Source organism: Hermetia illucens, chromosome 4 (genome assembly GCF_905115235.1).
Source record: "Hermetia illucens chromosome 4, iHerIll2.2.curated.20191125, whole genome shotgun sequence".
Classification (NCBI taxonomy): Eukaryota; Metazoa; Arthropoda; class Insecta; order Diptera; family Stratiomyidae; genus Hermetia; species Hermetia illucens.
In genome coordinates, this window is record NC_051852.1 from 45,119,427 (window position 1) to 45,143,872 (window position 24,446).

The following is a 24,446-nucleotide window of genomic DNA, read 5'->3' on the forward strand; positions in this document are numbered from 1 at the left end:
ATAGCAGACGATCTCGGTTTTTCCAAATTACAGGCTGACACCATAATTATGTGATAAAAATACGATAGGATATTAAAACCAGAGTGGTGCCATGGTCGCCTCACTGAAATTTTAACGGTGGTAGAATCGCAAATGAGATCAATAAAGGAAAACAGAAAACGTAAGAACTGGCACCATTATAATCCCGGGGAAAAGTCGATACAGAAATCTAAATGGTAATAACATACGTTGTAAGGGATAAGCCCATCAGACTAGAAAATTTTGAATTTGAACGTTTATTGGCATTCAAGAATGATGAAGAGTTTATTTAAATTGAGTAAACACCTTTCGATTTTCAAATATATCGGGCAGCTAAAAAAAGGTTCCACTTGCCAAATATCAAAATTAAACAACAAAGTTTCAATTAAATTATTTTATTTTCTGTTTTCTAGTGTTTTTTTTTGTCTTTTTTATCGATCAATCATTCGCACTCAGTCATGATTGTTTTCTTTTTTATGTATCACTTGTATCGTGTTGGATTCAATTTGTATTTTTGTAACTAAAACTGTCTCTTAAAAAAAAATAAAATATATAAAGAAATGAAAATATGGATACGAAATAATGATAGGAATATCACAATTAAGTTCAGTTTGTTTGTGTTATATTAGCCAAAGTCCGTTTATGACGAAAACATGAAACTAATTTTCTAATATACACATATAGGGAATATATTTTTATAATGATTTACATAGTCACTGTAGATGATACTAAGAGTTTAACAAATACTTATAATATTATTCGGGCTTTATATAATTAGAATTTATCTTATGCCTACATCTCGTTAAATCTAGTCATTTTTGTATTGTAAGTTTATCTAGTTGTTGCTGTTCATATTTTAGGTTCAATTTGTCCCATCTAATTTCATTTTTCACTGTAATTTGTTATAAGCTAGAAGTTCGTTACAATAAATTCATTATTCCCAGAAATGGGGTGTTGTTCACACGCTTCAATGATAAATTTCAAACAAAAAGGATTAAATAACTTATAATATTGTATTTAAGGGTTATTATCACTTTAATCTAATCATCCCTCTTGCTGATACTTTTGAACCACGTTGAAGTCTTTCGAAATTTATAAAACAATTTTTGTGTTAAAGTTGCGGCCAATTGCTGGCCATTTCACATTATTTCCAAAAAGGTACGGCATTCACATTTCATTTAAACTTCATAATCGATGTCCAAGCAAAACGCAACTATCTTAAATCTATTCCTTACTCAAATATCTTGCAATCTCTATCAATTTTAAATATAAATTATCAATATTAAATACGCACACAAACACATTGTAATATTCAGCTTTCAGTTTATTTTGCCTATAAACTAAGAAATCAAATAGTGTAAAATGATACAAACATGTACCCTGTCACTAAATAAACAAAGGAAACAGTTAACTTACATATATTTCAATTATTTTAACATAACCGTTGTCATTCTCAATCATTTTTACAATTACTGCAAAGGAAACGGAAAGAACACATTAATACAAACACAACTTTTGTGTGATCTTATAAATGATTTCTGGCAAAAACAAGTAGAGGTTCAAAAATACACTTTTCATCACTGCAACCATAACAAGATAATTGAAATTAGTATCGTCCTTCGTCTTTGTTTACAATATTTATCATCATTGTTCGATTAAAACGTTACAAATATTACTTTTAATATGAGGAAAGTTTCATATAAAAATATAATGCATGCTATTTTTGGTCGGAGTTGGTGCTCCCTAAATTAATTCGATTTTATTCCCATTCTCACTTTACAAAATAAACCAATCAACTTGAAATTAAATACTAGGATAATAATAGAATCAGAATCTCATTAAAATTATGTTAAAGCATTATAATTGCCGTTACAAAGAAAATCGTCCTAAAAATATGTTTGGTTCACATTGTCTGGTGCTTGGACAAATGCATGGGCCAGAGTATTGGTATAACAAATCGGATAAAGTATTACTTTTGAGGATGCAATTGAAACGAACTGGCACAGGACATGTTCTGTGAAGCCTATTTCTATAAGATAAAGAAAATAATTGTACTTATACGGCACGAAGGAAGTTAACAGTGTCAAATGTTTACTCTCATGAAACAGCGATCATCCAGCTTGGGTTCCATCAAGATGTACAAGCAGGAAGCAAGACGTTCAATCACAAATGATGTCGAAGAAACTGCTGAACAAAAAGGGTTATTTAGTTTTTGCCGGGGGTTACCAACCTATTCAAAAAAATCTGGATGAACGCAAGAAATGGATAGGAAACTAACTGTATGTTTAATAATATCCACTTATGACGTATTACTTTCTCACTACCTTAATTGAGGGATTACAACTGTTATCACGCTGTTTTCGATTTTAATTTCATGTGAAGATTTAATTCTAATCAAGCCTAAATGATTGAAGTTAAAGTAACCATCTAATCTGCAAGTCTGATTAATCCGTGGGAACGACGCACACTGGGGCCTTTCCTTCGGATAAAGCGCTAAAAAACTCAATCTTAATTTGACGTTATTTTTAATTTGTTATATGACTGAAACAATGTAAACCGTTAAATCATCATCATTAACGGCGCAACAACCCGTATCCGGGTCTAGGCCTGCCTTAATAAGGAACTCCAGACATCCCGATTTTGCGCCGAGGTCCACCCATTCGATATCCCTAAAAGCTGTCTGGCTTCCTGACCTACGCCATCGCTCCATATTAGGTAGGATCTGCCTGGTCTTCTTTTTCTACCATAGATATTGCCCTTATAGACTTTTCGGGTGGGGTCATCCTCATCCACACGGATTAAGTGACCCGCCCACCGTAACCTATTGAGCCGGATTTTATCCACAAGCTGACGGTCATGGTATTGCTCATAGATTTCGTCGTTATATAGGCTACGGAATCGTCCATCTTCATGTAGGGGGCCAAAAATTCTTCTGAGGATTCTTCTCTTGAACGCGGCCAAGAGTTCCCAATTCTTCTTGCTAAGAACCCAAGTTTCCGAGGAATACATGAGGACTGGCAAGGTCATTGTCTTGTACAGTAAGAGTTTTGACCCTATGAAACGTTTCGAGCGGAACAGTTTTTGTAAGCTGAAATAGGTTCTGTTGGCTGACAAAAACCGTGCGCGGATTTCATCATTGTAGCTGTTATCGGTTGTGATTTTCGACCCTAGATAGGAGAAATTATCAACGGTCTCAAAGTTGTATTCTCCTATCTTTATTCTTCCCGTTTGACCAGTGCGGTTTGATGTTCTTGGCTGGTTCGATTTCGGTGCTGACGGTGCCACCATATATTTTGTCTTGCTTTCGTTGATGTGCAGCCCCAGATCTCGCACCGCCTGCTCGATCTGGATGAAGGCAGTTTGTACGTCTCGGGTGGTTCGTCGATGTCGATATCGTCAGCATAGGCCAGTAGTTGGGTGGTATTAAAGAGGATCGTACCTCTTGCATTTACCTCTGCATCACGGATCACTTTCTCGAGGGCCAGGTTAAAGAGGACGCATTATAGGGCATCCCCTTGTCGTAGACCGTTGTTGATGTCGAATGGTCTTGAGAGTGATCCTGCTGCTTTTATCTGGCCTCGCACATTGTTCAGGGTCAGCCTAGTCAATATTATCAATTCCGTCGGGATACAGAATTCTCTCATAGCCGTGTACAGTTTTACCCTGACTATGCTATCATAGGCGGCTATAAATATCGATGAATAGATGGTGCAACTGTTGTCCATATTCCAACAGTTTCTCCATCGCTTGCCGCAGAGAGATAATCTGATCTGTTGCTGATTTGCCTGGAGTGAAGCCACTTTGGTATGAGCGTATGGGGCTATCCGGCCTAGCAAGATAGTGGAGAATATCTTATAGATGGTACTCAGCAACGTGATACCTCTATAATTGCTGCACTGTGTGATATCTCCCTTTTTATGTATGAGGCAGATAATGCATTCAGGCATTGATTCGCTGTCCCATACCTTGAGCATAAGTTGATGGACCACTTGGTGTAACTGGTCGCCTCCATATTTAACTAATTTGGCTGTAATTCCATCGGCTCCTGGCGACTTATGATTTTTAAACCGATGAAATAGATCATTAAATAAACAGGTTTAATCCCAATTGTTTACTTTCACCATTTTTAGTCCTTGTCATTTCCCATTTTATTAGACTTAATTTTTACATATGCTTAATTATTACATATACTCATATACGAAGTGGCCAAAACAATTATTCGTCAGTTTCTTATCTTTCGCAAGTTTTACTTCAAATTAATATGGCGAGTTCGCGTGATGGTATGTGATACATTAAAATATAAAAAACAAATTTCAATGATGAAATGAGGGAGAAATTTGCATTCAAATCTGACCAGTCAATTTTATTTTTGAATGTGGATATTTCAATTTCGCATAAGGGGATTTCAAATCCCCCAATGTAGTGTTACAATAGAAGGTGCAAATAAATTAAATGTGAAGGAAAAAGTGAAATCCCCTTGCGCAAAATTTAAAAATTGAATTAATGAAATTTAGTGCGAAAAGTTTGTGTATGCGTTTTTGATGATTCTTGCACTCAAACTTCCATCACAAGGAAGAAAATGTGCGAAATATTTTCCAAAACTCAAGAAACATCATTTGATAACAAGTTTGAAAATATTGGGAAGTTCATTTGTGAAAAAGTACCGTCACAAGTTAATCGCCCAAATCCGCGCAACATAACTTTAAACAAAGGTAATTAAAATTAAAGTGGATAGGTTGTAGATATAAAGACAGATCTTTTCAAACAGAAGAGAGATGGCTAGAAGCTTAGCTTATGCTACGCAAATGTGTGGTGAAGAAAGTAATCGAAATACCAGGATTTGCACAAAAACATATAACAGATAAATATGTGCAAAAGTCGACATATTGGCCAGTAACTGAGGTCCTGTCTATGATAATTGAAGCTGAATTATCCAAGAAACAATATAACGTAATCCGAAGTTATGCGAAGCATATTTCCGTCTTCCAAACTTGTCCAAAAAGAAAAATTAAAATATTACCCAGAATACATTTCATTAAAAGAAAGAGAAACTGAGGAACTACCATTACAATCAATTTTAGACCATACTGCCTGTCGGTTAGTGTCAGCTCAAACAAATTTCATTAGAAGTTTAGATCCATCGGATTCTCTAACCTTAATTTCAAAATGGAGTTTCGATGGTAGTTCCAGTCACACGCAGTACAAACAAAAATTCGTATCAGAACTTGACGATGATAAGTTCGTGTTCATAACATCTCTTGTCCCCTTACGTCTAGAATCGGTAATTAATAAAAATATTGTAGCCTGGAATAGTCCTCGGTCATCGTCTTTTAGTGTCGCTTACAGTCTTTTTGGGTGAAGAAGTTCAATCGCCCTCCTTTCACAATTGATAATGTTCTAGATTGATTGATATTTTTAACTTGTTTTCCGAATTCCGTTTCAACAATCTTAAGAAAAATTCAGTATCGTCTGGCCATTCGCAGTTATTACAATTCTCTACACATTTGTGATCAAACTCAGTAATTTCATCGAAAGAAGGAGTAACACAGTTTTCTAACTTTGGTATATATGGGTTTTCAATATATTCCGAACATTCATTTTCACACATTTCATGTTCCTGATAACGCTACGTTACAACATTATTATTATCATCACTCAATTTAGAAACTTCAGTCGAAGAATTCCACGTCTTACTTTTTGAAAGTTTAAATATACGGTGACTGGTGAATGGTTTGCTACTTGGCCGCGTCAGAAGCCGCGTGTACCTCCCGGTGGTTGCGACAGAAGAGACCGACTTATCTCATGCGGTCTTTTCCTGTCCCAACCAACGGAACCTTCTCACCGCTAGTCCTCCACACCCGTGGCGAGTTCTAAAAAGTGGAGAGTTCGCTCGCATTCGCCCGGCAAGGACAACATAGTTGCTGACGCTTTGTCTAGTGTCTCCGAGGTTAACATCCCCGCCTCACTCGATTTCTCGGCTATTGTCAAGGCGCAGGAGGATGACGCAGCAGTTCAGAGCCTCAAATCCAACCCCAAATACAAATTTCGGGAGTTGCCCATCTTCGGCTCAAACCTCTCGCTCTGCTGCGAAGACTCGGAAAAGGGACCTCGGCCACCTTTCGCAAGGAAGTGTTCCACGCAGTTCACGACTTAGGGCATCCAGGCATCAGGACAACAAATCGACTAGTCACCGAGAAATACTTCTGGCCCTCCATGAACAAGGATGTCAATTCCTGGGCCAGAGAGTGCATCGCATGCCAGAAGTGTAAAGTCTCCAGGCATGTAAGGAAAAAGTGGGCTCATTCCCACGCACTACCAAGTGTTTCCACACGATACACTTCGACATAGTAAGGCCTTTGCGAGACTCGCACGGTTACAAGTATTGCCTCACAATCATCGATAGGTTCACGCGGTGGCCTGAGACAATACCTCTGAAAGACATTACTGTGCAATCTTGCGCCGAAGCCCACTGCCGAGAGTGGATACCTCGCTTTGGCGCCCCTGCTATGGTCATCACCTTTTCTCGGAGTTAGGCAAACTCCTGGGTTTTAAACGCCAGCGAACTACAGCATACCACCCGCAATCCAATGGGATGCTAGAACGTTGGCACCGGACGCTGAAAGCCGCCATTATGGCACGCGACGATCCGTCCTGGACTCAAGTCTTGCCTCTCGTCCTCTTCGGCCTACGTACAACCCGCCGAGAGGAATTTGCTACCAGCCCCGCGGAGCTGGTATACGGGGAGAACACAAGACTCCCAAGCGATCCGGTCTTCGACAAGAGATCGGATCTCACAGAGTCGGGGTTGGTGCGTCTGCTAGGGTACAATCTCCGACGCATCAAAGCCACACCACTCACCCGACACTCGTCCACACCTGCCTGTTCGCCCAAGGAACTGGACACGTGCACGCACGTTCTGATCAGGGCGGATGCCGTCCGGAAACCGCTGCAGCCTCCATATGAGGGCCCGTACCGCGTTCTCGAGTGGGGAGAACATTTCTTCCAGCTCGAGATCGGTGGTGGACACAAAAAGGCGGTCTCTCTGTCCAGGCTGAAACCTGTGTGCGCCCCGAAGCAGCGTCGTGTCCGCTTTGTGGATTGATGGTGAACGAAGTTCCGGGATCGGTCGCCGAAACCTCCTAGGTTTCATCTGGGGACGGAGTGATGTGATGCGGCAGGATTCGCAGCATTCGAAATTTATTTCGAATGTGCTCGGGGACGATGGCGTGTGTGAAGTTACCGGTAGTGGCACTGTGCTCATCGATAGACTAGTGAACGGTAAATGGTGTAAAGCTCGAATCGAAAACGTACTCTAAGTTCCGAAGATTCGAAAGAACTTGTTTTCAGTTGGCGTGTGCACTGATAAAGGTTTCGACGTTTTGTTCAAAGGAAAACTAGTGACAATTAACCGTGACGGTGAAGCTTTCGGTGTCGGTGTGAAACAAGACAATCAGATCTACCGAATGCTATTCAAAGTGAGAAAACCAAGTGTTGCGAGAGAAGCAAATGTGTCAACTGTCAACTTGCGTGTTTGGCACGAACGAATGGGACACGTAAACAATAAAGTTTTGCGCGAAATGACGCAAAAGGGGCTGATTCGCGGTGTGAAATTAGCGGATATTAACAATTTCTTCTGTAAACCATGTGCCTTCGGAAAAGCACACAGGCTTTCGTTCAAGAAGAATGAGACAAATCGAAAAACAAAACCTGGAGAATACATACATTCGGACGTGTGCGGACCATTCTCAACAGAGTCGATCGGTGGTGCAAGATTCTGAATAATCTTCAAGGACGACGCATCAGGATTTCGGTAAGTTTACTTCATGAAACACAAATCTGATGTTTTCGACATTTTCCAGAAATACGAAAAGCTGATCAGCAACAAATTTGGCAAGCCAATGAAGATTTTACGTACGGACAACGGTCGAGAGTATTGCAACCTTGAAATGAAGCGATATCTCGAGGCTCGTGATATCGAGATGGTAAACACGGCACCTTACACTCCCCAGCAGAATGGGAAAGCCGAGCGTGACAACAGAACAATCATCGAGAGTGCGCGCACGATGATAACGGCAAAGAAACTTCCTCTGTCGCTATGGGCCGAAGCAGTCGGAACAGCAGTGACCATGCTCAACCGAGTTCTTGCTACAGGTAAAGAGAAAACACCATACGAGATCTGGTTTGGAAAAACACCAGATGTGTCTCATTTTCGAGTGTTCGGATCGACAAACAATTTCGCAAGAAATTAGATCCAAAGGCCACAAAGTTAATCTTAGTTGGATATCAGAACGACTCTATGAATTACCGTTTGTACAATCCACAGAATAATAAAATATATATATCAAGAGACGTCATATTCAACGAGAAGTCACAGCTTCGGCCAGAAATAGGCAAAGAATTCGAATACATCCTTCCAACGGACGAAAATGAAGATGTGGCAAAACCCGTTGAACAGCAACAGGAGGAAGAGTGCCTGGAAGCTCAAGAAGAATCTAAAAATCAACTAGGCAATGACAGACAACTGCGGGACCGTACAAAAATCCATCGACCCATACGATTTGAGATCGACTTCGCTGAATATAATCCGCCAAATACATTCCAGGAGGCGATGAACAGTGCCGAGGTAGAAAATTGGGCCGATGCAATTCAGGAAGAGTTAGATGCGCACGAGCAGAACGAGACTTGGCCAATCGTACCAAGGAAAACGGATCGAAAGCCCATAGATTCGAAATGGGTATTCAAGATCATACGAGACACATCAGGCGACGTATACCGATATAAAGCGAGACTTTGTGCACGAGGATTTCAACAAAAACAGGGACTCGACTATACGGAGACTTTCTCGCCAGTCTTGAGATATGACTCGTTGAGAGTTCTATTGGCCATGGTGACTGAACAGGACTTGGAGCTTACACAATTTGATGTGAGAACAGCCTTTCTTCACGGCGAGCTGAAGGAAGAGATCTACATGGAAATACCGGAGGGACTCAACGTCAAGAAAGAAAAAAAACGTCGTTTCGTGTGTAAACTGCACAAGTCGTTGTACGGCTTAAAACAAGCACCCAGGTGCTGGAACCAAAAGCTTCGCGAGTTCTTAGATAAATATCAGTTTAGCGAAACGGAAGCCGACAAGTGTATCTTTCGAGGACAAGTAGACGGTGTAGATGTATTTTTTGCGCTTTTTATAGATGACGGACTCATCGCAGCAAAAACAAGTGAAGCTCTCGAGCCAGTAATAAAATCGTTGGAAAGCGCGTTCGAAATTACGATCGGAGATGGAAAGTTATTTGTCGGGGTACAAATAGAACGAAATTGAGTAAATAAAACCATGTTCTTGCATCAAGAAGCGTATGTGAAGAAAATTCTCAATAAATTCAAGATGATTGATGCAAAAGCGGTAAGTATTCCTGCAGACCCCCACGCGCGACTAGTTCCAAACGATCGCGACGATGAAAGCCCAAGTACAGTACCGTTTCGAGAAGCAATGGGCTCATTAATCTTTCTTGCGGTTGTGACGCGGCTAGACATCGCATATTCGGTGAATTCAGTTAGTAAATTTCTTAGCAATCACAACGAGAGCCACTGGCAAGCAGTGAAACGAATCTATCGGTTCCTGGTCGGAACAACGGAATTCGGGATAATGTACAAAAGCGGCGGGAGTAACTCGAAGTTACAGGGGTTTTCAAACTCGGATTTCGCAAGTGACACGGAGACGCGCAGATCTACCACTGGGTATGCGTTTTGTCTATCGAACGGGATTGTGACTTGGTCGTCCCAACGACAAAAGCTAGTCACACTGAGCACAACGGAGGCTGAGTACGTAGCGGCAGCAGCGGCTGCTAAAGAGGCAATTTGGCTGAGGAAATTGTTAAACGATCTATTGTCTACCGACAAAGTCGACAGTCCTGCGAGTAGACAATCAAAGTGCAATCCGATTAATCAAAAATGCGGAGTTCCACAAGCGAACCAAGCATATAGACATTAAGCATCACTACGTTCGCGAAACTGTGGAGAGTGGGGAAATATCGGTAGAATATGTTCCTACTGATCAGCAGCTAGCAGATATATTTACCAAAACACTTCCAAAGACACAGTTCCAACATCTATGTAACGGCTTAGGCATAGGATCCTCGACGCACTCAAACGGCGGGAGTGTTGAGAAATACAGTTATCGTGCGTCTCATTTTTTGTTTCACGCACCGGAGCGCATTGCTTGTGTTCCCAATAATTTTCAGTTTAGTTGATCCGTGACCGTTGCCCACGATAGATGTACATATAAAGAAAAGTCCCTAATAAAGTGCATATACATATAGATCAAAGTTTCCTCTTCTTTTCTTTAACTCTATCGCTCCTCTTCTTTTCAATAATCACAATAATTATTAATGTCAGCCGAAACGCTAGTTGACAAAAGTCAAAGAAATTTTGATTTTGAACAACAAAAATGTCCACATACTGATGACTTCAATGTAAGATCCAAGAGTCTTCGTAATTATATCACAAATCATAAAAGGATAAGCCTTGAATCATCTGAAATTGGTTCAGACTTCAGATTTCTGAACAGTGCAAACCTATCTTTTTCAACTCTCAAACTCCGAATGAACGAAAAGGCTTAGTACTAGACAAAACACTCACAAACTCGTTTGGCTAAAACTGACAGTGGAATTGATGATAAAATCTTGCTTATTAGACACGAAAGCTTGGATGACAATCAGTTTCAAACAGCCATCATGTACACATATGCATTTCAACATCTGTCCTCAAAGTCTCCCCCAGATTCAAAACTGCAACCAATTGGCTAAAAGCACAGCCCACAGCTCTAATCAACGTTGTCGCCAAATTATTAAATACTATGATAAAGACCAGAATTAACAATTTTATCGAGGACTACAATGTTCTACCTGCCAACTGCTATGCTTACTCTGTTTTCGAATCCACCTCCTCCTGTATTATTGATTTCCTGTTGCTTATCTCAGATGCCAAAAACAAAAAATCTACAAGTCCTAGCAGTGGATATAGTGACCCTTGGCAACATTATGGCCAGTTTCAACTTCCCAGCCGAATTTATCCTTTGGATCACCAAGATGATGTCCACAAGACTTCAGCTCGGATTAGAGCAGGTTGAAAAAAAAATGAACGAAAGATTTGTTAAAATAATAATAATAATAATGATCGTTGGCGCGGCAATCCAATTCGATCAGGGTCTTGAAGTGTGTTAGTGCACTTCATTCAAGACCGTCAATTTCAGGGCCATATAGTATTCCTTCTACAGGCTTCAGAATATCGATACCTATGAGTACAAGCCATTCTAGCTTCTCTTGCGGGTCCAATTACAACCAGTATACAATATACGGCGATGAAGGTTCAAAAGTCTATGCACAACTACGCTGGAGCAGCGAATTAATGTTATAAATAGTTATAATTTCGGACTTAATGAAATTAGATGAGAATATTCTTGAGATAATGTACTTAAATCACGAACGATGCTTTTAATTTCAATTCTCAAAAATAGAGTCCATTTGTCAACTCCGGTGATATGCCCATTTCCCTAGATGTGAAACAGAACTTCTGTTTAGAATATCTGGAGATTAATAAAATGAAAACTTAATTCTTCTATAAATCCTAGCCTTAATATTCGGGAAGAAAAATAAGATCAGTCATTAAAGCTTGGAGTGTTCTAACAAATATTGACTTGAAGTACGTATTTACAGTGGGAGGCCAATATATACATATGCGTACTGTGCATTGCAATATTCTCAATTCCGAAATATAAATATGAAGAAATCCAATTTAGATGGAAAGATTTGTCTGATTCAGACACAGACATCTGCTTTTCTGATGTCTAAGTCAGACACAGATATTTGTCTGACAGGCGTTTTCCCCACTTAAGCAAAGATGTTTGTCTGCGGCAGAGATTTATTGGGAACAGACATTTATCTGACACAAGCACAGAAATTTATCTATAACAGGCATTTATCTGATGTATGAAACAGGAACAGGAACATGTCTGTCAGTTTTCTGAGGCAGACAGAAATTTGCCTAATAATAGTGTTATCAATATATATATATCTTGCAAATATGCCAGACAATATTCGGTGCCGTCGGGCGTTAGCAAATCTTTCGTGGGGTGTGGTTTCCCCTAATACTAAGTTTCAGGAAGAAATTGTGTATTTACTATAAAAAATAATAATTAAAAGAATTAATTAGGGTCCTACATAAGTTTGCCAATAGGGGATGTTACCAGGCTAAGATGGTAAGCATCTATAAGTATAGAAGCAAGCTTGATTCTTACTTATTGATTTCTTACCTGAGGTCCGGTCACTTTCTTTTGGTGTGTGCTAGACCGAGGAAATCCAATTCTCATTTTAAAAGTAACTTTATAACGTTAAATGGTGGAAAAGAAGTTGTAGAAAATAGCGATCAAAACCGGGTATTGGAAAAATCTAAAATCGTTTCTCTTTTACATTTGTACCGTTAAGTTCAATATAAAATGTTCTTTTAGCTAAAGCCTGGGATGTATTCAGGATAAATGGATTTAAGCGTTCATCAGAGTAGCATCCTCCTTGTTTATGACCTAAGGACTGACAGGGAACCGGGGTGACAAATGTCAAGAACGACATGTTGTCAATACAGCACTCTAGACCTGTTTGCCGACCAGCTAAGATTCTTTAGAAGTCGAGGTTCAACCAGTAAAGTGAATATAGACATGATTTATAAGAAACTTTGATCATTATGAAGTGATTTGTGAATATGTTACAATTATTTATTTAAGTAAAATAAAGTGTGGAATTGTATTAAAACGTAATCAGTTCGACTGTATTAGCCTCACGACTTCTGTTCTAAGCAAACATGGGGGGATGGGAAACAGTTCCCCAGAACGGTACACCAAAGGCCGCGCCTTTTATAATTTGAGACAGGAGAAACATCGATTGAGGATGTAATCCGTCATGGATCTTCTCTCTCGATCGCAGCACTCGGCTCTCGAGTTTTACGACTCCACATTGTAGACGAGTTCCACTAGGGTCGCACATTATTCCTGTTTGTTTGCTTTTCAGGTTCCTGAGGGACTAAATCGTCCAAAATGAGAAAGGCTTTGGTGGAAAAGCGGCAGGAAAACTTACCGATAAGCTGATTAACGACCTTACTACTCTTTACCACTAACGTTCTATAGACATAAATCCTCAATATCAAAATAGTTCATGAACCGAAGACAGTTGGTGCAAATGACGCAAGGATGAAGTCCATGTAGATTTATCATGAAACAAATTGTTGAATAAATGTTTAGGAGCAGAAACACAAACGTTGTTAAACGTCTACATTCTAACATAAAGGTCGCTAAAATAGTAGCGTTCAACAACGGTTTTAATAGAATTTTAAAAGCGGTAGCTACAATGAGATGTAAAATGGGTCACACAAGTTCATGAACGATCGTAATAATGAAGTGCCCATTTTCCCATCCAAACAACACTTGATTTAGAGCCCTAGATCCCTAAAATTTTATTGGTGATAATTACATTTTAATTTTCAAATTTGTTTTCCAAAGAACTGTATGTTAAATATCGGGTGCGGTGTAAAACTTATCCAACCTTTTGCTTTTCATGCTTTTTATGAGCAATATAGAATATGAATATATACATTATATACGACGTCTTTTCAACATTTGCGGCGGTTTGCATGCTGCGGAATCGCCGAAATCTGAGGAGCTCGCCGTAGACCTTCAACAAACTTTAAGAAAGATAGCCCCAATAGCCTCGAAGGAACTACTTTTCGAATCCTGGTGGATGCGCGGTTTTCCGAAACAAAAATTCTACCTAGGAATCACCCGTACCTCATATAACTGTTTGCGCAAATATACAAAATCTATTCCGAGCTGAGGGAGCTTATCGCTGAATGCAGAGCCAGTATAGATGTAGCAATTTATCAGACCCCACATCCGAGCCAGGACGAAAAAATTCACCTTCTGGAATCCATCATCTGCAACTATCCGATAGCAATTAAAAGACGGCTTTACAATGACAACCGCGAAGAAGAGTAAAGGTCGTTGCTATGAAAACATCATAGCACTCCTCAACACCATTAAGGAATGCCTGGAGGTCTTAGAGTTAGAGTGTTACCAGTTTAGTAGTGAAGAAGCTAATAATGAGAGCCTCATACCATTCGAAAAGAGTTTCATTCTAAATAAAAAAATACCTTCAATTGAGGAACAAACATACATTGTATTCTCAGCATAAATCACACTCTTCGCTGCATCTTTTGAATATAACCACATATGGCCACTGAAATTTTACACAACTGCTCTGTTCTCGGGGAACAGAGTCAGGAGGAGTACTTCGATTCCTAGCGAGTGCTTATATCGGATGTTGAAATGAGAGAGTGCGAATGGAAATCACAATGAAATAAAAATTGATATACTAAATACTTATCATAAAGAGGCAAAATTGATGGATATTGTTCGAAAAAGAATTTAGTTCGTACTACAGTGCAGATAATTTTGAAGAACTCAGAGAAAACGCACTATTACCTATGAAAGTACATGAAAATGTGCATAGTGGTTACAAAATCTAAAAGTGTAACGTTTGAGAAAGTGGAGAAAGGTCTCATTCTTTGGATTAAAGATTTAAACCAAGTGGGCACACCGCTAAATATAAAACTTATTTAAGAAAAAGCGGTCAGTTTATTCTTTGATCCGAAAGTGATGGTTCTTTGATTGGTAGCAGATGTTACACAATATTAATAATAGTCGTTGGTGCAATAATCCAATTGGATTTGGGCCTTCAAGTATGTTAGAGCACTTCATTCAAGACCGTAACGGTACACCACACTACATTGTAGGAAGCAATATGGTCAGCACTGCGCTCGCCCGAGATCTCATTCCCAGATGACTCAACTGGTATCTGACGTCAAATCACGATTGCCACCAGTGAGATTTTAACCGCGACCTTCCGTACGGCACTCTTGTGGTCTAACCACTCAGCTATCCGGACACAATATTGTTCTGTGATAAAGTTGCTAATGCTTCTAAGACTGCTCAAGATTATTTGACATCTTTTCCTATTTCGACATTGTACACATAACGGCGTAAATTCATTACGTAATAAGAATTCTAGGTGTTGAGCGTGCATGAGATCGCCTTATTTTGGAAGAAAATGCCTCTCAAAATTATTTATTGAAGAAAGCAAGTATTCTTCACCTTGCTTTTTGGGGAAAATGCGGCTAGAACAGACATTGCTCTCCCGGTTATCACTTCTTCTGATCGGTGGTACATGGCCTTGTCATCCATGCATTATCGATAGATAGTACTGTCCGTGATTTTCATGATATATTTAAATAAAGCATCAATTCGAAAAATCAATTTATTCAAGGTCCTTAAATTTTGTTATTCGCCTTTTGAAAAAAATTGTTGAGTAAAAAAGAATAGAAGTTACTGCACAATTAAGTTCAAACTTACATGGTGAGATCAATGAGTAGTAGAGTTAGGGTAGGTCCAGCCGGTTGGGAGTACCTTCACGAACAGAACGCCACCTGCGTAATAACATGGATTTTGCAGAGACAGCACACCGTTTTCTGTCGACAGTTTCTTAGAAGTGTCGGTCTTCATGCAACGGAATCTCGAGTAGCGCTACCGCCAAGAAAAACTTCAATATCATTAAGGGGTTATATCTAGTCAGAATTTTGAAGAAATCAATGTTTTTTTATTTGATTTTCGTAAAGTATATATATTTAACTATACGCACAAAGAATGTTATGTTGATTCGAAGAATATTCTCGAAGTTAGATGGACATTTGTAAATACGTATCAAAGCGTAGTGCTGGAGCGGCAGCTGCTTACTTGTAACGCTATTGTAAGTGATTATTATTGTTAATGGACTTTTTTAACGTATGAAAATACATAAAAAGACAATGTAGTAGTGTTCTTTTTATACCTGCGGGGTAAATTTAATTTTTTGTTCCCAAACTGGTAAATATTGAAGAATAGTCAGTCTAAACAGCCAAGCCAAAAAAAAGCTTGTGGGATCGTTTATACTTTCTCGTGTGATCTTTTGTGAAAATGAAGTACAACAAAGAATTGAGAAAATCCTCGAAAATTCAAAAATCGAGATCAAAGTATTTTTACGCTACGTCTTTAATCCAAAAACAGCTGAAAGGGATAAAAGTAGTTTTAGTGCCTCTGCGAAAAAATGAAAAATATGAGAGCACACGAGATGCAAGAATGATCCGAAGACAACACCAACTCGAATTATTGGAAGCTGCCGAAGGTGCGGAAGGTTTATTATATGGCCCTGGAACAGATAACTCGATGTAAGGTGAAAAACAAAAATTTACTGTGTTTTTCTCAAAACTGTTTTTGCACGATTTCTCGAAAACAACAGAGCGAATCGCGATCTCAAATCTTGACACAAGCTTCTTAGATATATTTTTTAGTAATTAATCGAAGGTTTCTCGTGTGCGATAGTTTTTTTATTTTTAGTAAACAATTTAAGGCCAAAATTTTTGGTCAAATATCAATTTTTGGGTTTGAGGAGCCGTCATTTCGTTAAAAAAAAATTTATATTATTTATTCCTTCGATTAATTACAAGATTACTTTAACTAAACACTTTTGGTTTTTTCAATTTGGATGATCCAGTTCAGAGATATCATGCACACCACAAGACATCTGCTTTTAGAGGATCTTCCGGAGATTTTTAATAAAAATTTTTAAAATACTCTTAAAACTATACCAAATATATGCATATATTTTTACATTAATAAATTAGATTCTTTCAGATTTTTTTTCTGATTAGATATAACCCGTTAAGTAGGCCGGAAATATTACTATGAGCCGCTCAAGTATTTTTGAGTGGCGCAGCCGCCTCCGAGAGGGGAGGGAGCTCGAACGACGAACGCGCCTGTCATCCACGAAGAGCTCAACGCCATGTCGCCATTAAGGGGAGGCCACGATGCCCGTCAACATCAAGGGTTGTTGAAATGTGACGGAAGTGAATAACTTCTGAACTCGGATCAATTAACTTCCTTGAGGAAGAACTAATAAAACTGTTAAGCCAAAACAATATGCAGAAACTGGCATTCCAGTAGCATCACCAAGCACTCTCAACTCTTTTTTGTAAATCGATTTAATGGCCAGCTGCTTACTCTGTGAATTTAAACCAACAAACAATGTCTCAAGTTTTCGGAATTTTGTTTAAAACTGCTAATATTATCAAGTCAAAGTTCAACGGCAATCTGAGTGGATTACTGAACTCCCATTGTAAAGCTAACATGAACGCATCATCCAGACTCATCAGTTTTCCAATAAATTATACTAGACTTAATTGGATTTGTTTTTTTACTTAATCATACCTATGCCATTCACTCTCGAATCACACACACCTTCCAGGCATTCAAGCAACATCAAAATCAGAAATCAATGACGTGTGATGAAATTTTGTAGTGGACGATTTGTGTGAACTCATTTTATTATTAAACTAATCTCAGCCCATATATGCACCTGTTATGATAGTCGCAGTTCCTTCGAAGAGTCTGATCTAGTCTCTACTTGGGGAAAATGGCAGTTTGATACGAATGTAAAAAAGTCATGTTTCTATATAGTCAACTCTCTAAGTGAATGGATTTCATAGAAACTATAGAAGGAAGGGTAATTTGAAAAGGAATATATGATGAACCTATATAAATATACCCTACTTTGATATAAAACTTACTTTTTGTTATCGTCCCTATTAAGTCACTCAGCATTTTTAACCATAATCTTACGTTTTTCTAAACGATCAAAAATTCCCTTCTTTGTTTGTTCAGTAGTCGACGTGTTGCAGTCAGATGACGGTCGATTTGAATCCTTTGACGATTTCAATATAACTCGACGATTTGATGAAATAAATGCGCTACCACCACGTGTTGGTGCGTCAGAGAATGGGTCTATTGGAGATAGCGATTTGGGAGACGCAGGCGGTGATGGGGTATCTGCTAACAGTTCTTCCTCCAATAATTCATCTTCATCCAATATGGCACTCTTGACATCCAATTGTGGCTTCTTGGTTGTCTTTTTCACAACAGGTTTGATAACAGCTAGCGTCGCAGATCCAGAACTCGACGCCGTCGTTGTTGGATGTACTATTGATTCCTTGCTAGTATGATCCGTTATTTTCTTTATCGCTTCTGGAAGAATCTTAGCTGTCGGTATAGTTCTCTGTATTGGTTTCGGTTTTTGCGACGCGATTACTTGTTGTTGCTGCGGTTGCTGTTTCTCGTTTTCATCATTTGTTTTTGGTTTCTTTTTCAAGGATATAATTTTACTCTCTGTTACTATAATTGGTTTGAGTTTTGCTGGCGGTTCCTCTGTTACCTTTTCCTGAAAAGGAGAAAATTTATTTGAATATTCCTCCAAAGAGGCTGATAATGAAATTAAAATCGTGCATGGAAATTTAAGAAATTGATTATATGCTTAGCGTTTAAACTTCTACTTTTCTTAAAGAACTGTGCCCTTTTTGACGAACCCATACCAACTTCAGAAAATAGCGAAAGTGGATGAATAGGACCGCCAAAGCCTGCATGAACTCCTATTTATTCAGTATAGTGGACTATTTTACTATTTACTGTTTAAATAATTAAAAAGATGCCAATATCGGAAAAGCAGCTCTTGGAGTTAGGTATAATTGTGGTCAACCCAATTCAATTTTAACAGATTGGTGTTCAGTGCTTAGAATTCTATCAACGAAATTGACGAGAAGAGATAGATAGATTGTGTGATGATGATGTGAAGGAAAAGAACTATCTCTTGATCTTGGCGCGATGTGGTTTGATTGATGATTAGACGAAACAACATTTTTAGACAACATTGAATACACACTTACCTCATTCAATTTTCCTTCAGCCGCTTTCCGTCTTCGCATTTCTTTATCCTTAAGTATTTTTTCCCGCATTGCCTTCTGTTTTTCTATCTCCAATCGATAAGCTCGTGTTTCTTCATCTTCCTCCTATTGAATTCAGGAATGATTCAATGATTTCTCAAACACCTCAATTCTCAAACAAATACCTCAATTCGATCCTTGTCTTTTTCTCTGCGCCTTTCAAAGCTATCACTGCGCCTCCTTTTCGGGGGATTTCTGGATTCAAACTCTCTACTGCCACAACGCCTGGTACGCCCACGTGACCCTGCTCGCCTTTCCCTACTATCAGCGCGCCTGTCCCTATCCCCCCGACGAGGAGGAGAATAACTTCGTTCTCTACTACGGTTTCTTTCTGGCGATCTTTCATAACGTCTTTTCTCAATATGAATGCGATTTTTATTAATGAACTCCTCCTGCTGCCGAAGAAGTTCCTCGTCACTCTGCAAATGTGATACGTGGCTGCTGATTGCCTGAATAAATTGCGTATCCTTCATAAGTTGACCTGAAATTGCAAATTTGAAATGTTTATAAAAATGTGTCTTTATTTCAACAATTTGTGAGTAAGTTTAAAGGTAAGTTGAAGGTAAATAATGGCTTTTCGACAAGTTGGCAATACTATCGTGTAGCCTGATTCCTCCTAAAGGAGTAGTTGGTGGTAGTAAGTTGGAAACTCTTGACCCAAGAGCATTTCGTGCGCCATCCGCTATCTCATTGGCAAGGGGAAAACTTCAGTTGCGATTTTTAATGAGATTAAAACTGTTTATGCAGTAATTGTGAATCGATCAAGTGTGCACTCCCGTATATGACGATCGCCTGGAATCAAAACAAAATCTCAACAATGTGTGCCACATTTTCATAATCCAAGACCACATTTTTTGCCAAAAATATATCACAGCATCTGTGTTTTCAGACCATAAAGGCATAATTTGGATAGAATATCTGGCTCAGGGGAAGACGACTATCGCAGTTAGATACTGTGAAAAAAAACTGGAAAGAGCGATTTAGAATAAAAGAATGAGAACTGACAAAGGGGATTTGTACCAGGACAATACCAGACCTCACACATCCAATGCCAAGTAGCAGCTCCTATACTCGTTTAGATGGAATGTTTTGAACCGCCTCCCGCATTCCCCTGACCGGGCGTCTCGAGACTATCATTTATTCATTTCCCTAAAGATGCGCGTTGCTGGTGGGAGACGAGTGCGGGGCACTCATCAAAAAACCATCCCACGCTTGACTCCCTGTAGCGAAAGGGATGCCGACTATGCCGAAAAAATAATTTGTACAAATGTAGCCGTGTAATTTTTTTAAATAAGTTTTTTGAAGCCTATTCTAGTAGAATATCTTTACTTCCCGGACAAGCCTGTTACACAAATACTAGGGTCGAAATACATCTTTGCTCATTTATTTATTTAATATTTTCGCTGGGTAGTCAGAGGGTAGTATAAGTGCCAGGGCAAAAATAAATATCGATATATGCTAAATAAAATAATCACTACTAGCGATGGAGACGGTGTTACGTTTCAATTCCATCAAGACTATGTCTAAGACATGGAGATGCCCTATCATGCACCCTTTTTAACTTGGCCCTAGAAAAAGTGATTCGTGATGCCGAGGTAAATGTGAAAGACACCATCCTCTTTGAGTACACTCAACTATTGGCTTATGCTGACGATATCGACATCATTGGAAAAACAGCTGGAGATTTACAATCTACCTTTATCAAGATCGAGCAGGCGGTGTGAGATTTTGGACTGCACATCAATGAAGGCAAGACGAAATATATGGGAGCAACGTCAGCACCAAAAACCAACCGACATCAAATCGCACTGGTCACACGGGAAGGATAAAGATAGGAGACTACAACTTTGAGGCCGGTGATAATTTCTCCTATCTAGGGTCGAGAATCACAACCGATGAAATCCGCGCACGGTTGTTGGCAGCCAACAGAGAGTATTTCAGCTTAAAAAACTGTTCCACTCGAAACGTCTCACCATAGAGTCAAAACTGTTACTGTGCAAGACAATGGTCTTGCAGATCTTAAGGTACTCCTCGGAGATTTGGGTCCTTAGCAAGAAAAATGGCGAACTCTTGGGTGCGTTCGAGAGAAGAATCCTCCGAAGAATTTTTGACCCCCTACATGAGGATGGACGATTCCGTAGCCTACATAACGACGAAATCTATGACCGTCAGGTTGCGGATAAAATCCGGCTCAATAGGTTGCGGTGGACGGGTCATTTAATCTGTATGGATGAAGATGATCCAGCACGGAAAATCTATAAGGGTAGAAAAAGAAAACAAGGCAGACGCTGCCTGAGATAGAGCGATGGCGTAGGTCAGGACGCCAGACAGCTTTTAGGGATATCGAATTAGTGAACCTCGACGCAAAACGAGGATGTCTGGAGTTCCCTATTAAGGCAGGCCTAGACCGGATACCAGTTGTTGATGATGATGATAAATTCGTCAGCGCGTAGCTAATCTCCTCAGCTTTGCAATTAAAAAAACATAACTTCAAAATCAAAAAGGTTGTGTAAACATTGCACCTGAAATGTAGTGTCTCTGTAGCCGCGGGCGGCAAGCGGAATTGCGAAACGATTTCATTTAGGATCATAACAGTACAATAAGACAATAAGAAGCAATATGATCAGCGTTGTCATCACCCGTGATTATTACCCTGAATCGACTCATTCACAAAACACAGAAAGTCGAATGGTATCGGTCATCTAGTAACGATACAAATCTCTCTGCCACTAGGGAGACCTCAAACGCAATTTTTCATTCCGACAACGTAGTCCTCTAACCACTAAGTATTGACTATGTAAATGAAAAAAATGGCACTTACTTGTTGCGGCCTCCACGCCGCCTTTGAAATTCGGATTGATTAAAACCTTCCTAGGTAGAACGGCAGAGCCCACTCCAGATCCGGGATGACCTGTCATCGGTGCTGAAAGTGAGTGACCCGCACCGACTCCTCCAGCAGGATTCAAAGCGCCTCCATGTTGACCACCTCCTGGTCCCATTGGGGGGTGTTGCTGAGGAATGAAATTCCCTTGGCCGGGCGGTGGTCCAGTTGGTGGCCGCTGTAGTGGAAGTCGTTGTCTCATATGTGGCGGCAGCTGTACTGCATTGTCAGGTCGATACATTGGCCGCATACCGTGAGGACCAAAATTACCGTATTGGACGCCGTTTATGTAATCAGGTCGCATGCCGCGATACATACTGAATTCGTTTGGGGTCTGGGGCCGGAAATTCGGGACAAGTGGTCGGTAATCCATACGAGGTGGCATAGGATTGCAGGCGCCGTATGGTGCTGGCTGCCGAACGCCACCCATTTGCTGATCCATTGGTCCATATGGAGTGGGGTATTGGCCAGCCGAAGCGGCCATCTGAGGGTTTACATTTTCATTATGATGATGTGGATATGGGGGGTAATTGAGGTGGGGATATCTTACGGGGGGTCGGGAACCGGGAAAATGCCCTCCTCGTATGGTTAAACCGCCTCGGCCACGTTTTGACGGGAACCGTCCAGGTTGTACTTTCTCTGCAAGCAAATGAGAGGGGCAGTTAAAAACCACACGGAACAAATTCTCTTGAAGTATACCTGATGAATTTTCGCCTTGGTCATCCCGTTCCGCACTCAACTTTATATTCGTCCGCTCCCCGCGCTCTTCGTCGGGATCCTCACGCGGGTCGGACGACTGATCGTTCTCTGAAGTGCCTGGTAAGACTGCTGCACTTTTATCCTCATCTTTCGTGTTGGGTAAATCTACAATATTTTCACTCTTTGCTTCAGACGTCTGCGAAACCGTCTGATCCTCAATTTCTTTGTTTGTTGACGACACTTCGTCGTTTTTCGACGGTTGCACACAGGAACTCGCGCCAACTGGCTCCTCGTCGATCGGATGTTTTTTCGCTGGCGACTCCTCACTGGTGGAAACATCCGACTCCGCCGCAGTGACTACTTTATCCCGATCTTTGCTTATCTCATGTGTGCATGACGTAGATGTGGTGACAACTTCTTCGACTTTTTTGTCATCCGCTCCAGTCGGTTTCTGTGGCTTTCCTCCTTTCAGCTTCGAATTCACCCATTGCTCAGCCTCGTCCTTCAGTATTGCTTTCTGTTCATCGATTTCTGCTTAAAAAACATTGATTGATTCAATTATAGCCTCTGCACTGCCCAATGGACTACGTACCTTCATCTGACAACAGGAGGTCGTCTTCGTCGGCAGCCAGCAGGACCTGTTCATCAATGTCTTCCCCTATGTCATAATTTAGCAGATCGTCACTGGGAATAAGGGAGAGATTATTTGACGCAAACATTCCCGAGTGATACAAAATAAAAGAAAAATCTGTCACTGCTCAGGATGAGTTGTCGTCCGACATAATCGGCACTCGACCCGTATTGCTTTCTAACTTGCAGTAAAAAGTCACTATGCACTCTTGAATATGGAAGACGAAGTTATCTAAACGGATTTTGTGTTAAAATCTGATTCAAATGTACAAAGCATAAACAAATAAACGATTATCTATTGCAAGACAAAACATAACCTAGCGAAGGTAAATATGTCGAATATCCGATCAATCGCGTCATTTCCAGTGAATTAATTTTGTTTTATGAGATCCTAGGATGTTGCTTTTGAATTTTTACCACAATTTAGTTAACAATGAAGTGACAAAATGCATGAAATCATAGAAAAACTACTCAGCAACAAAACTTACTTCAAGTCCGACATTTTGCAACAATACGTGTGAAGTGTGTTGCGATTTCTTCATTAATTATGGGACAGATAGCTAAGTACAAAACCATGGTGAAAATTAATCAGTTGACGGGAAAAGAAACGAATTCGAATTGAGACCACACGCGGCGCTGTTTAAATGCTAAATAAGATTAATCAGTGACATAAACCTTTTCCCCAAGTTTCATACTTATAGGCTGAATTGGCAATAGATTTAGAAAGAGAGGAAGAGAATAGAAAAGAAATTGAATTGAATTGAAAAATTCATTTTGAAAAATCCCCTGCCGGCATAAATGCAATAACAACAGATACTCAGCTTATTGGAGAAATGAAAATTAAACTAAAAATGATAAGTAGCATCAGCTTGAGTTACCAATAATGTAATGAAAGCAAATATTTCAAATCCTGATTAAAACCGATTTACTGTCGGTCAGTCATACACGTTATGTTTTCTATCGTACTATTTGCCATTAAGTTTGATGCCATCTCTTGCTGATCATCGAGCTCTTACCGACTTTTCGCTAAATCTGACAGGATCCTTTCAAAACTTTTCATTTACAGGGTGAATTGTATTTCGCTAAAATTGTAAGGGCTACAAGGAGACGCTACATAGGTAGACCGCCAAGTTTAATGACTTTACGCACTTAACCACATTCTTTGAAGGAGCAATCGGTATCCGCATGTTACGAATGTAATATTTATTGCCGTGAGGTGCTCCTTCCACTTCTTCAGCTGTTTATTATCATAGAGAGGAGGGTCAAAGTCCTTCACCTGACGAATGCAAAAATTGTGATCAGTAAACCAAATGGGTCG

At 39.8% G+C, this 24,446-nt stretch overlaps 2 protein-coding genes across 13 annotated transcripts; one reads left to right on the top strand and one right to left on the bottom strand.

Annotated features, from left to right (window-relative positions):
• Window positions 1-397: 397 nt before the first annotated feature.
• On the bottom strand, window positions 398-23,672 carry LOC119653679 (RNA-binding protein 33). 12 transcript variants are annotated; one of them, XR_005249736.1, is made up of 8 exons: window positions 23,091-23,513; window positions 22,499-23,032; window positions 21,740-22,438; window positions 19,044-19,399; window positions 18,862-18,984; window positions 17,713-18,359; window positions 2,114-2,202; window positions 398-2,047 (listed from the first exon to the last, which is right to left on the bottom strand). XR_005249736.1 is itself a non-coding variant. In XM_038058531.1 (8 exons), the coding sequence occupies exons 1-7, from the start codon at window positions 23,628-23,630 to the stop codon at window positions 17,736-17,738; spliced, it is 2,442 nt and encodes an 813-aa protein (XP_037914459.1). In that variant the 5' UTR covers window positions 23,631-23,672; the 3' UTR covers window positions 398-2,202; window positions 17,713-17,735. The 12 variants fall into 12 exon arrangements, 10 of the variants coding, with proteins under 10 accessions (XP_037914459.1, XP_037914451.1, XP_037914461.1 ...); XR_005249737.1 differs by having other exon boundaries at window positions 2,114-2,205; XM_038058531.1 differs by adding an exon at window positions 23,617-23,672 and having other exon boundaries at window positions 398-2,202; window positions 23,091-23,182.
• LOC119653534 (secreted RxLR effector protein 161-like) lies at window positions 9,347-10,003 on the top strand. The gene has a single exon (XM_038058210.1). The coding sequence runs from the start codon at window positions 9,347-9,349 to the stop codon at window positions 10,001-10,003; it is 657 nt and encodes a 218-aa protein (XP_037914138.1).
• Window positions 23,673-24,446: the final 774 nt, after the last annotated feature.

What these genes read in the sequence shown, in the direction of transcription:
- LOC119653679 (XM_038058523.1), bottom strand. Translation starts at nt 23,580, where the DNA reads ATGCATTTTGTCACTTCATTGTTAACTAAATTGTG. An exon ending in TCATTGTTAACTAAATTGTG is followed by an intron (nt 23,183 to 23,545) that starts GTAAAAATTCAA and finishes CCTTATTCCCAG; the next exon opens with TGACGATCTGCTAAATTATG. An exon ending in AAGACAAGGATCGAATTGAG is followed by an intron (nt 18,985 to 19,043) that starts GTATTTGTTTGA and finishes TGAATTCAATAG; the next exon opens with GAGGAAGATGAAGAAACACG.
- LOC119653534 (XM_038058210.1), top strand. Translation starts at nt 9,347, where the DNA reads ATGTTCTTGCATCAAGAAGCGTATGTGAAGAAAATTCTCAATAAATTC.